General features: G+C 55.9%; 1 protein-coding gene across 2 annotated transcripts in view; it reads left to right on the top strand.

Annotated features, from left to right (window-relative positions):
• Window positions 1–973: 973 nt before the first annotated feature.
• Window positions 974–17282, top strand: part of CORO2B (coronin 2B) — a 133005-nt gene continuing 116696 nt past the window's right edge. Inside the window, exon 1 of one of the 2 annotated variants that reach the window (XM_042941570.1) lies at window positions 974–1025. Coding sequence is in view for 1 of the 2 variants with exons in the window: in XM_042941569.1 (XP_042797503.1) it covers window positions 1623–1637 (15 nt within the window). In the remaining variant the exon portion in view is untranslated. Of the gene's footprint in view, window positions 1026–1562; window positions 1638–17282 lie in introns of those variants that run through there. The other variant, XM_042941569.1, reaches the window with a different exon arrangement.

Genomic DNA, 17282 nt, shown 5'->3' with positions numbered 1-17282 from the left:
CAAATGAAGATGATAATTCCTTCCTCATACTCTTGCATGTAGGATTACAGGAGGAAATGAAAATAAAAATAGCAGGGCGATCCACAAAGCGCTCTACAGGTGCTGATTACTCTATTATTGTTGTAGTCTACTCGGTGGGCTCCTTGGAGGCAGGCAGCCGATCTCCCCTGTTCTGCCAGCACCTGCCACGGAGCAGGTGCCCCTACGCCACTTGGTCCACTGGGTCCTAGTTCATTACTTGCTACAATCGCGGTGGAGCTGGAAGCCAGCACTTCCGGGCTTGCAGAGGGAGAGGGGTGCGCGAAGATCCCTCCAGCCTCCGCCTCCGCCTCCGTGTCCACTAACCCCTCCTCTCCGGAGTCTCAGCGGTTCAGTATCTGCCAAACCTGTTCTGCTCAGGTGCTCGGGAGGGGGGCCTCCCTTCCAGTGGTTGTCCCTGAAGTCCATCAGCAGCTCCAGGGCATGGTGTGACCCAGGTCAGGACGAGCGCACCACGCAGGTCGCGCCTATGTTCCCCCAGAGCAGCGCTGCACCCAAGCGTGGACTCACCTAGGGCAGGGTTCGTCCAACCTCGAGAAGACAGCTTTTGTAACATGGGGTTCCGTGGAGACCTCGTGGCGACGCGGAAAGAGCGGGCGCCAGGAGAAGCGCCTGGAGCCAAGTATGGCCGTGTGCCCTTGTCTAAGTCACTTCCCAGTCTGGTCCTCAGTTTCCTCCTCTGTGAAACTGGCTGCAATTCCCTCTGGGCTGGCCAATCGCTGCGGGACTTAGGTTCAAAAGACTGCTAGCGCGGCCCCCCTCCCGCGACCCTGTGCGGGTCCGGCGAGGCCTGCGGCCGCCACGCCCCTCTCCGCTGCCGCGCGGCACTCTCGGCCGGGGCGGACGTCGCCAACCTCCAGGGGGCGAGCCCGCGGGCTTCTCGGCCCACGCGGCGCCTCGGTCGTCTGGCGTGTGACTTCAGCAGCGTCCCCGGGCCAACGGGGCCCTCGAGCGCCGGGGTGGCCGCGCGCGCCAGCAGCCAGCAGGTGCCAGGGCCCGGCCTCTCCCGGACGCGTGGCGTCCGCGGGCGCGAAGGGGTTAAGGCCGCGGGGCCAGGGCGCCAGGCCCGGGCTCCGGGAGCGGCGGTGCCCGGCGGCGGGCTAGCGAGCCCCAGGCGCAGGGCAGGGCAGCGGGCGGGCTTGCGCTTCCTCCTCCTCCTCCTCTTCCTCCTCCTCCTCCTCCTCTTCGTCGTCCTCCTCCTCCCTCCGCCTCCTCCTTTGTAGCGAGTTCCCGGCCCCTCTTCCTCCCCCCGCCCCCCAGCCTGGGCCCTCTCCCCCTCTCCCTTTCTTCCTGCCTCGCCTTCCTGCGGCGAAGGAGGCTCATCTATTATAAATGCACATTCGGGGCTGACATCAGCGGCGAGCGGCGGGCGAGCGCCGACGAGCGGTCCTGCGCGCTGCCCGCCCGGAGCGCGGCCCCAGGCTCAGCGGAGCCGCCCGCGGGGCGCGGGGAGCGGGGAGCGCGCCCAGAGCTGCCCGCGCCGCGCCGGACCGCTTCCCGCCGCCGCCTCGGGCCCGCGGTGGACCCCGGCCGCCGCCCCCGCACGCCGCGCCCGCGCCCCCGCACCGCCCCGGAGTTTCTGCATGACTGTCACAAAGGTAAGCGCCGCTCGCCCGCCCTGCGCCCGGGACCCGCCGGCGCCTGCAGCCCCCGGCCTCGGCTGCTGGGGGCGCGGGGGTGTGGGCGTGGGGAGGGGGGCACTGGTGCCGGGAAGGTGCGGCGCGCGCCTCCTCCGCTTCCCCGGTCCCTCCAGTCGTTCCGGGCCCCAGGGACTGCGGAGGGAAGGGGGTTGGATGCCGCTTTAGCAGCCGCGGTGGTTGGGACGACATCTCTCCGCACCGGCCCACCCGCGACTGCATTTTTAACCCTGCTTAGGATGCTGCATTTTTAACCCCTGGAGAGCAGTGTTAGGCGGCTGCGTGGTGTCCCCCATTGGAGCGCGCCACGGGGAGCGTCGCTGGCAGGACAGTGGGTGTGGGAACGGGTTTGTCGTCCTGGGGAAGGCCATCCGAGGGGAAAGCCCACCCCACCTGCTGGCCTCTGCCGCCCATCCCGTGAACTCTGGCCCCACTCCAGAGTTACTCAGTGGAGAAGGCGCTCCCCAGCCCCGGGAGTTGCTACCAGGGATAGGACAGGTTCTGTGGCGACTGGCTTAAAGAGGGAACGTGACAGGGAAGGGAGAGATGCGCATTCTGGCAGTTCCCATATTGGAGGAGAGTTCTTGGACTCTGGCACTGGGGCCCAGGTTCACTGGAGAGACTTCGGGGCCTCCCTGGTATGGAAAGCTGACCAGGGTGGTAGAAAGTGCCCAGGATTAGGACACCTGAGGAGACCTGAGTTCACTCCCCGGATCACCCCCAAACCCTGTGGATGACCTTGGCTGGGCCCTTCTGCTTTGGGCCTCAGTTTCCTCTTGTGGAATATGAGGACGATAATGTGGATCCTGGGGCTGGTGACAGACAGTGGAAGAACCAAGAAGAAGACCCAGGGTGTGAACCCACACTTCTCAGAGCGCTCCTTCAGGGTAAGGAGCTCACAGCCTGGCCTTGGCATTCGGTCCGGCAATCCACACACCCAAGGCCAGATTCCAGTAGCTGCCCACCTGGCTGTCAGAATCGGAGAGTCGGAGGCCAACATGGAGAGGGCAGCTTACTCGTGGTCAGAGTAGTGGACCAGATGGAGGGTCAGCTGTGGAGGTGATGGGAGGGGTGGTCCTGGCTCCTTCTGATAAGCCAGGGGCTACCACTGCCCCCATGAAATCTGCCTGCCATAAGACAGCATGTCTGTTCAGGGTCTTTGAGCTCAGTGCCCAAATTGTCTCTTAGAAACACTTCGGGAAGATGTGCCTGGGACTGAGGGTCTGCTTTGGCTAGACCTGCTTTGGCAGGGCTGGCTGGGAAGGATTATTATCATTAAGGTTATTAACGTCGAAGACGCAAGCAGGCCGAGGCAGAAGAGTAATGGATGGGCCTGGATGAGAGATAAAGGATACGAGATTTGTAATAATAGCACTCACATCTGACTCAATGCCTCCCCTGCGCCTCTTTATGTGCATGAGCTCAGGTAGTCTTCCTTCCCAGGAGGCCTGCAAGGAAGGAATGTTCAGCCCCCTTTAAGAGAGGAAGAAGCAGAGGCTCAGAGAGGTCAAGTGACTTGCCTAAGGTCACACAGCAAGTAAGTAGCAGAACTGGGGTTTGCCTTCAGATGCGTCTCAATCTATGGCCTGTGATCTTTCCATCGCTCTACACTGTTGAGTACCCTGGAGACTGGGTTATTCCCATGGAAGGGGGTCAGTCGTTGGAGGCTCAGGCCCTGGGGTGGAGACGCCATGAAGGAGGGTAGTTGTCTGCTAAATTCATTGGCAGGCCAAGCCTCTCGGTATCTAGTGATTATTCACTAATGCCCTCCCCTTTCCCCCACCCCCCGCCAAACCCTTCTGCATGTTTCTCCTGTTCTAACCAATGTGGCATCGGTTTAAACCAGCTCAGAGGATTAAATAAAATCCCCACTTTAACCCTATCTTCTCTCCCCTTGGCCAGCCCTTCACAGACCGGAAGTGTTCATGTGGGGAGGGCTACAAGAACAGGAGAAATGCAGGAGAGGGGTCTGGGGGCAGTCCTGCTGCCTGAGAGCCTGCCGGAAGAGGCTCCGCCATGATTTCCAGAAGAGCCACAGTGCCCTGGGAGTCTGAAGCCTGGCCTCTAGTCCTCAGTCACCCACACACAGGCTGTGTGATCTTGGGCCAGTCACTCCCATCTCTAAGCCTGTGTTTTCCCATCTGTGAGATGCAGCAGTGAGTTTCATTGATGTCTTGGGTCCCTTCTGCTGGGCCTTGGTACCGCTTCGGTGAGGAAGTCCGCTCTGATGGAGACTGGGGGGCTCTCTGTTCTGGGGAGGGGAGGGGAGGGGTGGGTCTAGTTATAGGCCAGATATGAAGAAGAATCCTGAAGGGGGTCTGGAAGGTGGAATCACTGCTTACCAACTGGAGCGACAGGCAGGGGAGGAATGGATTAGAGGGCGAGACCCCAGCCCTTGCCGAACCTCCTCGAGCCAAAGGTCCTCCCTCTCTGGCGAGCCTCGGCTGCCTCCCCCTTGGAGTCCTCGGGGCCAGGGTTAGGTGTGGATTGCAGCAGTTCTTATTAGCTCAGAGGGCCTGGAAAGTGCATAAGAGGAAACCAGATGACGAGTTGCTAGAACTTCAGTAGGACTTCCTGAGAGCAGGTGGGCCTCCGTTTTCCATTTACCATCCCCCCTCCCACACGTAGCCCAGCCGCCTTCGCCTTCGCGGTGAGGTCCAGCCGCTGAAGTGGCACATAGATCCTGGGCGGTTCTGGAGGGACCCCTGCCCTAAATGGCACTAGAGCTAAAGAGCCCTGCGGATCTCTGGAGGGTGGCCTTCTCGCCCGATGGCATGATTCCTGGTTGTGACGTTTTTTCAGCTCTATCTTATTGTGTGTAGTTTCATAAGCTGTCTTAGCTTCTTTATGTAACGAGGAGGAAAAGGAAGAAGAAAAGAAGGGATGCGGCTTCCCAGACCAGAACCATCCACGGGAGTAAGGTCCTTCCTGCCCCCAGTCTCAGTCCAGTATCTGTCCAGAGGGCAAGTCAGTGGTGAGGGAACGAAGGCCGCTTTCCCAGGAGCAGGATGATTTTGTTCTTTGCGTTCTCGCGCCTGCTCTTTATACTTTTTCTGTCTCTGTGCCATTTCAGTCATATGTCAGTGCTTCTCTGGTTCTAAATAGGTTTCTAAACTGCCATCAACTAGAAGAACAGAACAAAATACATTAGAATTGTGTGTAGAGCACAAGTCAACAGGCTATAAGAAAAGTCTGCACAGGCGCCTGGGTGGCTCCGTCGGTTAAAGCGTCCGACATCGGCTCAGGTCGTGATCTCGCGGTTCATGAGTTCGAGCCCCACATCGGGCTCTGTGCTGACAGCTCAGAGCCCGGAAGCTGCTTCGGATTCTGTGTCTCCCTCTCTCTCCGTCCCTCCCCCACCCGTGCCGTGTGTCTCTCTCTGTCTCACAAAAACAAATAAACATTAAAAAAAAATTTTTTTTTTTAAAGAAGTCTGCCAGCTGACATGCAGGACTTTGCAAACCCCTTTTGTTGCTTCTAGGGCCTTTGGAGTGATTTCTTGGCTTTTGTCTGGATGTGACCAGACTGGACCGTGGGGCTCGGAGGTAAGGAAGGTGATGACTTATAGTGACTGGGCTGCCTTGTTCCCAGGTGCGACTTGTTGGGTTAGACGCCAGTGAGCTCGGTGCTTTCTGCATTCCCACGGTCAGCTCAGGGGGTCAGCAGTCCAAGAACAAAGTGCCCTGAGGACCTCAGAAGGTCTTAGGAGAAGGAGTGAGTGCAAGGAGAAGACTCCAGATGCCAGCATCCCCCTCTAAGCAGCCAATTCCAGGTTCACAAGTGTTATCAGCAGTCACACCATGGCCCCTCGTTCTGTAGGTCACCCCTTCTCTCTTCTGTGCCTGTCCCAGCAGAGCACGGCTCAGGGAGGGGAGCCCATGGCTCCTCCTGAATGCAGTGGGACTGAGGACAGGGTTGCCTTGCCCAGGTAGTTACTAACAGGCCTTCATTTGGCAAGGTCATGTGTCTCTCGGGCCCTGAAGAGTGGCCCCAAGTCATCCAAATCTCTCCCTTGACAAATAGGGGAACTGAGACCCAAGGAGCAAATTATAACTTGCCTAAAGCAAGTGCTTTTCCCACCCGGCTGCCCTGCAAGGGGGCCCCCAGGCAGCCTGAGTGGGGACAGGGCCCCACTCCAGTCACCCTACTGCATCGTCCTGGCCTGGATGCTGGTGTCTGAGATTCCCTCTGCTGGGCAGCCACCCCCCTTGCTGAAAACTCCTCAGGGGTCAAGGTGTACGGGAGCCCTTGCTACACCCAGGGTCAGGATGGGGAGGAAGAGATACAAAGCCCTCTGCCTCCGACTCCTGGACCCAGGATCTAGCCTACCCAGGAGATGCCTGGACTCCCAGACATTCCACTTCCCAGCACTTCTTTCCTGTCTGGCCCTTACTGGGAGAAGAAATGAGAGAGCAAGCCTGTCACAGAGCCAGCTCAAAGGCGGAGACATTACCCGCACAGACCCAGCTCCCAGAAACCTGGGGGTGGCGTGGGGCTTCTGCTTCTCTGTTCCGTGTACCCATTATACCTCCTCCCTCCACTCAGTTCTTCTTCCAGAGCCCTGGCATTCTCATGCTGAAGGTCTGTGGCTAACATTCACGCATTCGTATCTGAGCTCCTATTCTGGGCCAGGCCCCGTGTGAGGCATTAAGGTCACAGAATGCCTGAGCCACAGGCCCTGCTGTCCAGAACCTTGGAGAAGATGGGTGGGGAAGGAGATGTGCCAAAGTCCTGAGTTAGGAGTCTCAGCGTCCAGCGGGCACAAGCCCGCTGTCGTCTGCATACTTTAAGTGTTCATAACTTCAGGATCTTTCCTTCCTTACTGTCTTTCCCTCCAGGCAATGCAGCTCACTCTCAGAAGAGCTCTGATGAGTTACTTTCTTCCCATATGTGCCCAGATGCCCCGTGTTCTCTTGCCTGGGGCATTGCCACCTTAGCACCTGTGGCAGCCCACAGAGGCATCTGGGATGCGTTGTGGGGCTCCCCAGGGCCCCAGAAGCCCCCTGGCTAGCTGGCCGTGTGGAGTCAGACTAGACTTGAGTTTGGCCGGTCTGGGAGTGTGGACACTGGCTAGACCAACGGCCTGGCAGCATCGGTCCCTGGCAGCTCGGAGATGGAGTGAGTTTTTCCATTTCTCTCCCAGGTTGGCTAGCCTGGAGCAGACATGGCCTCAGCCACCGCCGGCTCCTGGCACCGGGGCGGCCCAGATTCTGATTTGGATATGCTAGCCACAGAATTTGTCTGGTGTCCAGGAGATGAGAGAATGTGCAAATTCCCTCTGTGCCCAGCCCCCTCTCCTTCCGGCTTCTCCTGATCAGCTTGTTCTGTTCCCCTTCCTTTCCCTGCCTGGGGACCCTGCAGGCTCAGGCCCAGCCCCCCGAGTAGCCTGGAGCCTGGGAAGCTTAGAGCAGCTGGCACGGAGCAGGCCCTGCCAGGCAAGGACAGATGCAAATCCAGTGGCTTCCACATGAAAAGAAGCTGTTTAGAATGAGCCTCTCCTTTGTGGGCCTGGAGTGTGGAACCAGCTGCAGAGAAGGCACAAGTCCGTGGGGTGGGGACAATGGAGGAGGAGCCGTCACCCGCCTTTCTTTGCCCTCTCCCTCCCCCTCCCCCAGGAGGCCCCTGGAGGGGCCTTCCTAATTGGTTTCTGGCTGGCACCCTCCTTCCAATTAATTAACACAGCAACGGGAGGCACCCGGGTCTGCTTAGGACAGTCCCACTTACAGAAAACAAACATGGGCTACTGCACTGAATCCCTCCGAGGGTCCCAGGGTGAGGAGGGTTCCCCCTATTTACAGATGAATAAATAGAGTCTCCGAGTGAAAACATGGCCACACCCAAATCACAGAGCTAATGTGGGTCAGAGCTGGGATGCACACCCAGGTCTTCTGACTTTGAGCCAGAACCTTCACAATCCAATCACTCATGGTCCACATCCTATGAAGATTAATCACCGTCCTCACAAGAATAACAGTTATTAAGCAGGCATTGGGCACACTTGATCGCGTTGACTCTGTGCAACCATGAGATTGATTCTAGATCTGATGAGGTTGATTCTAGATCTGATCCCATTCTCCAGAAGATTCAGACGATCCCATTCTCCAGAAGAGGAAACTGAGGCTCAGTGAGCCTAAGTGAATTGCTCAAGGTTGCAGGTTTCGCGGGTGGGGGGGTGGGTGGGGATCTGTACCCGGCCATCTAAGTTCCAGGATTGTATTCTGTCCCCCACCCCCACCCCGTGGCAAAGGGCTCTTGTCTGGGCATCTGGGGCCCTGGCACCAAGGTGTGCTTGACAAGTGCTGCTTGCCTTGGAGGTGACATCTGTGGATGTGGTCTGTTTAGGCTTTCCTGTGGCCTTTGCTGGAGCTGGGAACCGTGTAAATAATTTGGGGGGAAAAAATGTAAGCTGAGCGAGTGAGGAGGAAGGTATCCTGCACGTGGCATCCGACATCAGACAGGGCCTCTTAGGCAAGGTGGCCAGCCCAGGGGGAGAACAAGTGTGATAGAGGCAGGGCCACCTTCTCCATTTCCACGAAGCTAGCTTTGTGTAGGGAACACACAGGTCTGTGGTCCAGACCTGCAGCCCTTACCCTCTTGAATATGCAAATTCCCTCTGTGCCCAGGGTGGGTGGCCCTCTGGAGATGGCCCCTGATTACCAGGGGGTGCTGGTGGCTGAGAATGCCAGCTTTAGAGTCAGACAGATGGCCCTGTATCATTTCCTTGCTGTTTGTTCTTGGGCAAGTTGCCTAACCTCTCTGAACATCTGTTTCCCCATCCATTAATTGGGATTGATAATAGTAGCACTTAAAAGGATTATTATAAAGATTAAATGAGCTGATCCGTGTGAAGCACTTACCACATGCCTGGCAGTTAGTGTTAGCTATTAACGTCGGGTAGACAGAAAATTAAACACGCTTACAATGAGTGTCCTGGGGCTTATGAGATGAGAAGTACAGGGAACTCTGGGAATAACAGCAGAGGGCCTGACCTAGTCAGAGGGGCGGGAAGGTGACTTTTAAGCTGATTCATGAAGGATGAGTAGGAGGTAGCCGGTGAGAGGGAGGAGCTGAGGAGTGGGTAACGGAGGTAAAGGCACAGGCAGATGCCGGGAGTCAGATCACTCGCCAGGAATGCTCCCCACATGCCAGCATTGTTGGTGAGAGCTCAGCACATGGATGGGTTCCTTTTATGCTCAGAGTGACTTTATGGTGTAGGTTACGGTCATCCCCACGTCAGGAATGAGGAAACAGGCACAGAGAGGCCAAGTAAGCTGCAGAAAGTTGCCCAGCCAGGCAGATTAGAGGCTGGTCCAGACGTGGGCCTCTGGACTCCCGCATTCTTTTTCTCCTCCTCTCTGTGGCTTCCTGATCTCGGGAGGATGGCTTTCCCGTGGGCCACTTCTTAAAGTCGACCTGGGCAAGGGGGGTACGGAAGTGCCACATTCAGTGGTCCAGCCTCTGCCGCCCCTCAGAGAGCCTCCCTGGTTAGAAGAGCTTTGTTTGGAAGGGCAGGGCCTCTCCTGGCTGGCAGGCAGCTCCAGGGAGGGGTCATTTGTTTTTCCAGAAGGAAACTTTGCTCTGGCAGGAAAATTTCCACCTTATATTTTTACTGGGCCCGATTCTAACCGGTTTTATTCTCGAAATCTTTATGATTATCTGGGCTGGCTCTTGGTCTTTAAAATAAAACTGTAGGGACATATACACACACGTATGTATGTATGTATGTGTGTGATGTTTCACAGGGCATGGCGCTCGGGCCACAAGGTGTGAACTTACTGGCCCCTGTGTGAGACAGATGATAACACCCTTGAAGGCTCCAGCTGCCCAGCAGGGGGATATGGGGACGCTCCCTCTGGATGGGTGCTCACACTAATCCCTAGAAACAAGCCCCCGTGCTCGGTGTTCAACTCCAGAGCTGTCTGAGGTCATCTGGTCCAGCCCTCTGCCTCCATGGCACTCCACGCTTTCTAGGAACATGAGGCTGACTCCTAATCTTAATTTAGACTCGTTTAACAAATACTAGTTTCTTGTAGGCAGTTCCCGGGCTGTCGCCGGGTGTTAGGTCCCTGCTTTCAAGAAGCTGACAGTGAAATAAGCAGTAACAACAGCAGAAGGCGCTGACCTTTCTAGGGTGCTTTGTTTATCCCGGGCACACAAAAAGTGTTTCGCGTGTATTTACTCATTTAATCTTCCGGTGTTCTTACTGTTCCCCTTCCTGTAGGTGCAGGCACAGAGGCCCAGAGAAGGAAGGGAGGTAACTTACTAAGGTCACCAAGCCGGTTGTGGGGGGTGGGGCGTGTAGCGTGCCTTCCAGGCCTTTCTTACCACTCAGTCTGGCAGGTAGCGGCAGGTAGCAATGACCCTGAGGCCTGTGGCCAGGTCAGGGGATCTGGAGGCAAAAGACTCGGGCTCTGCTCTTGTCTCTGCTCCTCCCTGCGTGACCTTGGGCTAGGCCCTCAACGTCTCTGAGCCTCTGTTTTTCTCATCTGTGAAAAGGAAATTCATTTCTCCACCTCACTAGGGCACGGTAATATGTAAGTAAGGCACTCTCTGTAGATGTCATGAGGGGGGTAGTTTAGTGTCTCTGTAATTGGCACCTGTCCTGCTCCCTTCCCCCACCAGTGTCCCACCGCTTTGGGAGTTAGGCAGTCCATCCAACAGCTAACCCCCTTCTCCCCTGCTGTTGTCCTGACTGAAAAACTGTTTCACACTGTGTCGGCAGAAAGGACCAGTTCATCTCCCCCAAACAGCCTCTATCTGTTTTAACTGTCAGGCTACTTTGGGGCCGATGAAAAGTTGCTTTTCCCTCTTCCTGTCCTATTTTGGCTGTTTTAATATGCTTGGGACAAATAATCTGGCTATAAAAATTGGATGTCCTGCTTTCGTTTGAAAAGTGAGGCGAATAAAGCCTCTAAACCTTGATCTGGATCCCTGCAGGCCCGAGCTCCCTGTGGAAGGTGGGGGAAGGTTTGTCCCAGAGCACAGTCTTGCCCAGGTCTCTGGGAAGAGAGACCCAGCCCCCACTGGCAAACGGCCTTGACCTTTGCTCCAGATACATCCTGGCACCCCTGAGGCTCAGACCCATTTTTCCTTTGAGTTTATAGAAAGAAAGACCCTCTACTAGCTTGAGGGACTTGCAGTAAACCATTTAAACATCTCGAATATGACTTCAGAACTAACAGCATTACGATCTGGGATCTGGGGGGAATTTCCAGGACAGCTGATGGAAAGAAAGGTGTTGGAGGAAGGGGACAAGAGGATTTAATTCCTGAGTTTTTGGTTTAGCTTCATGAAGAAAATGTTGTTCACACTTGCCCTGCTGACCTCCAGGTGAAAGATCACGTTGCAGGAATGCCTGGGGAAATTTGGGATTCCGAGAAATTTGGAATTCTGGGAAAGGGGATTTCTGTGTACCTGAGGGTCCATCTGATAACTTTTTATTATCACAACTGTGTCCTCTAAAGACCCTGGGTCTGCCTTCCTGCCATAGTCATTATAATGAGTGAGAACAAACTCAAGTTGTTATGGACTGAGGCTATTCTGTCAAATTGGCCTTTTCAGGGTCCGGATCTGCATTAATTCCCCTTTTCTGGGAGTTCCTGTGGGGCCCCGTCTCTACCACATCAGCTGTAGGTAAAGGCCCGATGTGTTCTGTTGTATGGGAATTGTTTTCGGAGCATGAACCTTGACTCCTTGACTTGATTGTGAGCTCTCAGGCCAGAGATGATGTCTGATTTTTTTGGTATCTTTCACAGCACTTGTCAAAGATGTGGTGTAGACTTTGGGGTAGCCGGTACAAAATACAAGGTTGGGTGGGATTTTGAGGAAGCCCAAACTATTCCCTGTATGTTGCTGCCTGGGCTAAATCCTTACTCCTGTAGGTCCGTGGACTGTGAGAGCTGGAAGGAACTCTGAAGAGGTGTAATGGGGTCCCCCATTTTGCAGAGGAGAAAAGTGAGGCCCTGAAAGGTTTACCTAAGGGGGCACAAGTGGCCAAGTAGGGAGTGGGGCTCCCTCTGGTTGATGGCAGGCTCAGGTTGGGTGAGTTTCAGTTCAGTCGGTTTTTCTAGGCCAAGGGCTGATTCAGAAGTAGGGGAAAGTTCTAGAAAGGAGACCCTGAGAACTTCACCTAGATGGCAGGGGGCACCCGAATGGAGAGGCTCAGCTCCCCAGGTAACCAGCCAGGACCACCCTGCCTGGCCGTGGCCATGGCAGAGGCAGTAGGAGTGAGCTCTGAGGCTCCTTCTGCTTGGCCAGGGGGCTGTGATTCCCGATATCTGGCAGCCAGGGGCCCCACGTTCCAGGCTGCCACCGTGGCCGCCACAGAGGCCCGTGAACCCCACTCTCCCTCCTGGAAGCCAGCCCTCCTGGCACGCTGGGCTGCAGGCAATCTTTCCCTCCTTTGTTTCTCTGAAACCATTAGAAGGGCCTCTGGGTTGGGAGCCTGGGTTGCTAAGAGCTTTCTTCTGGCCAGACCTTATCACTGGCTTGAGAAGTCTCCGGGCAAAGTTTTCCCTGGAACTCTGGCTTGGAGGGAGGGAGCCAGGGAGGGAGAGTGGGCGGAGGAAACAGAGGGGGCTCAGGAGCAGCAAACAAAGCCACCCCTCTGGGGGGCCCCTGGAGACCCAGAGTGCTGGACAGCAAGCTCTGTGGGCCTTTGCTTTAGAAAAGAGCAGGAATGATGTCGAGCCTGCCCCCCATGCTGAGTGTGTCGCATCGTTATCTCACGGACCCCACAATTCTGGTGTTACCCCCGCTTTACAGAGCGGGAGAACAAGCCTCAGAGAGGGCAGCAGTCGCCCCGGCTTGCACAGTGGGAAAGGGTGGACTGAGACCTGACCCTGACCTCTCTGACTGCACAGCCCCACGGACATGCAGAAACCTAGGGGCCCCCTGGCCAGATAGTGGGAGCTGACCGTGCTGTGTGATTGCTTTTTTAAGATCACCCTCCCAGCACCGTGCCCAGAACCACTACAGTCTTCAGTTCCTTTGGGCATTTCAGATGTTATTAAAATATAAGTTCCCCCAGGAGGGGTAATACCTTACTTAAGTGGTTATCATTGACTGGGCCCGGCCTGCAGATAGCAAGACCCGAGAATAATGAGACTGGCCACTCGGGAGAGGTTCCCAAGGAGGAGAGTGAGGCGGGAGGGGAGGACCAGTGAGCCAGATTTGCCGGGGTGACTGAGTGGCGAGGGTGGCCATCAGTCCAAGTTCCTCTCCACCCTGACTGCCCCGCTGTCCTGACCGCTGACTACCCTCCCCTTCCCCTAGGCAAATAAAATGAGGCCCTAGATTCGTTCAAAAAATATTTGCTGATGGGGCGCCTAGGTGGCTCGGTCGGTGAAGCATCCGACTCTTGGTTTCGGCTCAGGCCATGATCTCACGGTTCATGAGATCAAGCCCCACATCAGGCTCTGTGCTGATGGCGTGGAGCCTGCTTGGTATTCTCTCTCTCTCTCTCTCTCTCTCTCTCTCTCTCACTCCCTCTCCTTTCCTGGCACTCTCTCGATTTCTCTTTCTCTCAAATAATTAATTAAAAAAAAAAAAAGGGAAAAAAAAAGTTTCCTGAGCACCTGTGTGCTAGGCCCAAAGCATGCAGCACCCAGCATGAGGGTTACACTCAAGCAGTCCCCTCTGGGGGGAATCCCCGTCTAATGGGGGAGACAGGCCGCCCAGAGGGATACACAGCTGCGGGGATGTGGCAAAGGGAGGCCAGTGAGCTGCGGTGTGGGACGGCAGGGGTGTGTGCACAGAGTTCTGCAGCCAAGGGGACAGGCCGAGGAGGCCAGGGAAAGTTTCTGGAGAAAGGGAAGGTTTCTTCGCTCAGTCTCCGAGGATGAGTAGGCAGAAGCACATGAAGAGGAAGGAAGGGCATTCCAGGGAGAGGGGATGGCATGAACAAAAACATGGACATGCACACGGGTCTGGCTTATTCCACGAGAGGCAAGAACGGGGTGCGGCTGGGTGGAGAGGGCAGCTTAGTGAGCGGGGGAACAAGGCCCGAGGGGCAAAGGCAGGAGCCAGAGGGAGCTTTGGCTTGAGCCCTGTGGTGGCTCGAGGTGCCCCGGAGGGGTTTTCACGGAGGAGTGAAGTGATCAGATTCGCATTTTGGGTGGTCTGCCCCAGCCTGACCTTAGAGGACATTCCCAAAGCCTGGGCACAGCGAGGTGGGTGTAGGGGTTTCAGGTCCCCAGCCCGGATTCCCTGCATGTATCTCCCTGTGTCTGGGAGAGAGCACCTGTGCCCCTTCTCCCCCAAGGAGATACCCCTGGCGGGACCACTCCACGGTACTGGCCTCTCCCGTCTGCCTGGGGCTGCCTGAAAAGTTGGGTCTGGGGTTTGAGAAAACAGAAGGAGGGGACAGAGGGCCAGAAGTCTCCTGCTGGGAAGACGGCCTAGAGGGAAGACCTCTGCAGAGGGCTTCTAGCGGTCCTCCTAAACCCCAGCTAAACCCCCATTGGGTCAGTCTTGCCCCCCTCTGGTTGGGACTCTGTTTCCCCTTCTATCTTAGGATAACATCACCTAGTCCAAGGCTGGGTGCAAGAGAGAGCTTACGGATGTACTTACTCCCTGTTCTGCCCAGTCTCGGGCCCTGCCCCATCCTCCTCCCTCTGAGCCTAGCGCGCGCACACACACACACACACACACACATACACACACACACACCGCAGACTGCCAAGGTTGTGAAAAGCTAATAAAACTTGGGGATTGAGGATCAGGGTTAGAGTCCTGGTTCTGCCATCAGCTTGCCCTGTGACTTTGAGCAAGACCCTGAGCCCCTCTGAAACTTTGTGCTTATTCCCTCTCATTTGGTGTGAATATCAGCCCTTCGCACATGAGGGGGTTTTATCAGTCGGCCCTTTCCATGTCTCTTCCAGACCCCCCCACCTGTGCTCATTCTCCCTCCTTCGGCCAGAGAGCCCTTCTTCAACAAAAATTCTATCCACTTCTTATTGGTGACCTGGCGTAGGACAGGGTGGGGTGTGGTGTTAACTGGGATAGGGCACGAGAGAACCTTCTGGAGTGACGGTCGTCGGGCGAATACAGGCACGAGTAACAATTTTTCAAGCTGAACACTTAAGATCTGTGCACTGTGGGCACGTTGGGAATATTTTCATATGTTAATATTAAAATATGAATCTCTTATTTTCTTCTGTTAAATAATCATTGGTGTAATACATTTACCTATTAATAATACAGTGTTAATATTTCATATATTTATATTTGATTTTAAAAGCAAGCGGAAAAAAGATCCTTCCCAGCGTTCTGGTTCAAGCTTCATTGCCCTCCGTCTGTTCCTGTGTTCATTCCCTCTGCAAATGTTTGTGCTTCAGGCAGCCCAGGCATAGAGGTGTGTGCATTGTTGTGGGAGCTCAGAGGTGCAGGACCTGTAGTGGCCCCCATTGTCCTTAGAGGTGGTTCTCAACGCTGGTCGCACATCACCTGGGGAGGTCTGAACGCTTGCCCCCACGGCCGGCTTCGCGGGAGTGTGACCTGTGTGACACTGGGTCTAATGTTCTGCTGGCACTGTCTTGAAATGCTTATTCACTTTTGGTCAAGGGTCCCTACAAATTATGGGGGTTGGTCCTTTCTGCCCACCTTCCCCCCAGAATAATAGAATCCGAATCTCCGGGAGGGCGGTCCCAGGCATCAAGATTTCTTCAAAGCTGAATTCCCTTCTGGAGTCATGTCCAGGGGCAGCCCTCATCCCCAGACACCTGGCTGAAACAGAAGCTGGCACCTGGCTCTCTAGAGGCTTGTAACTGAGTTGGAACAATAAGACCTCACACGCGAGGGTGTCACAGGAGCAGTTCCCTCATGGCAGCGGTGGCAGGGACCCATGAGGGAGCTCAGGGAGGTGAGGGGGGGATCCTTGTGGGGGTGGGATGGTCTTGGAAGGCTTCCAGGAGAAGGTGGTGCATTCGCCCTCCTGAAAATGACGAGAGCAAAGAAGGGGAAAGGAGAAAAGGCAAAGGCAGATAGCATTTAGGGAGGGGAAGGACAGACGGGTCTAGGGGAGGGAGGGAGGAAGCAGGCTGACTGGAGTGTGCACTGTGACTTGCGTGGAGGGAGGTGTGGCTGGGAAGCCAGGGCAGGGCGGGGTTGGGAAGTGCAGGAAATGACCGTCTGAGGAGTCGGAATCCAGTTGGCAATGGGGAGCCGCTGAGTGTTCCGGCCCAAGAATGATGTGCTCCATGGACGTCCGAATGAATAAACAAAAGGAGGGTTTGGGGGAGCCTTCGGGGGACTGGCCTGCTCAATTGCCGAGGTTTCCAGCCTGAGCTCTGGTCCACCTGTTCTTGGACGCTCTGCACCCTCTTCCTCGTGGGCGGTGCCTGTCTGTGCAGGAACCTCGTGTCCCCTGCCGCGTGGTCTTGGGCAGCAGCGATTGAAGCGTCCCCAAAAACAACAGACACTGAGCAGACTATGTTCTCCCATTTCTAGGAACAGCAAGCAGTAGATGGGTAGGCGGGTGGGGTGCTTCTGGTAAAAAACAGGGCCGTTCTGTCCCGCTCCCACCAGGTTCCCAGGTTCCCCAACCCAGGTGGGCATCCCTGGCAGGAAGGGGGCTGTCCCTGCCATCGTGTACTTCCCGTGGCCTGGAGGACAACGCTTTGCCTGGGAAGGGGGTGAGGGTCCTGCCTGCAGTTGGGGAGCCCCCATTTCTGAGTAGCCAGCAGCAGAGCAAATGCAGATCTGTTTGTTTCTCAGCCTCCTGAAATATTTATGCAGGAAGATGAGAAAGGGGTTCTGTTTATTGAACGCATCCTCCAGGGAAGAAGCCGCAGGGAACGGGCTGCTTCCCGTGTCTGAGAGCCAATGAGCAGAGAAGGAATTTCTTTGGATTTAAAGCCAGACAGAGCCTGTGTGCTTGCAGAAGGAAGGGGGGGATTTCTGGAGGGGACAGAAGGCCCTCTAAACCCCCTACCTCCGGTCCCAGGAAAGCCTTTCTGCACATGCTTGCCTGGTGACTCCAAATAATAACAACTGAAATCTCAGCCTAGTTTCTATTCTGGGCTCTGCCTCTAACCTGCTGTGTGCCCCTGGGCAAGTTGCTTAACCTCTCTGGGTCTTCGTTTCCAACTCTGAAAAGAGAGAAGTATCTATGCAGTTCTGTCTCTCTGGTTAGTGTTTTTGGAGACTCAGATGGGCTGTGGAACGGGAAGCAGTGAAGGGGTAGGAAGGGGTGCAGGGAGCATTATACCATGCAAAAGTCCCAGTTCTGGTGTTCAAGGCCAGAGAACAGACTAGAGGCAGGACCGAATGGCCAGCCCAGCCAGCAGCCTCAGCTGTGACCTGCGGGCACCGGCCAGAGGGAATGCTCCCAGGACCAAAGCCCCCCGCCCCCCCCAGGACCCCTTCCCTCCTTCCTTCTCCAGCTGAGCCCCGCTGTTGATGTCCCTGAGAACTCTGGCAGGATTTCCTCCCAGGAAGGGGACGTGAGTGTCCAGTTTGTATCCCCTGGGAGTTGCGGGCACCAAGGAGCAAGGCTGAACTTTCCCCTGACAGTGGGACCGTCCTTGTCTTCTGAGAAGAAAGTCTGTGGCTCTGTGCCTCGAGCTTCATGGCAGGCCTCGGGTCACCTGCTGTCCACACTCAGGG

Source organism: Panthera leo, chromosome B3 (genome assembly GCF_018350215.1).
Source record: "Panthera leo isolate Ple1 chromosome B3, P.leo_Ple1_pat1.1, whole genome shotgun sequence".
Classification (NCBI taxonomy): Eukaryota; Metazoa; Chordata; class Mammalia; order Carnivora; family Felidae; genus Panthera; species Panthera leo.
This window is presented reverse-complemented; position numbering and strand designations above follow the sequence as displayed.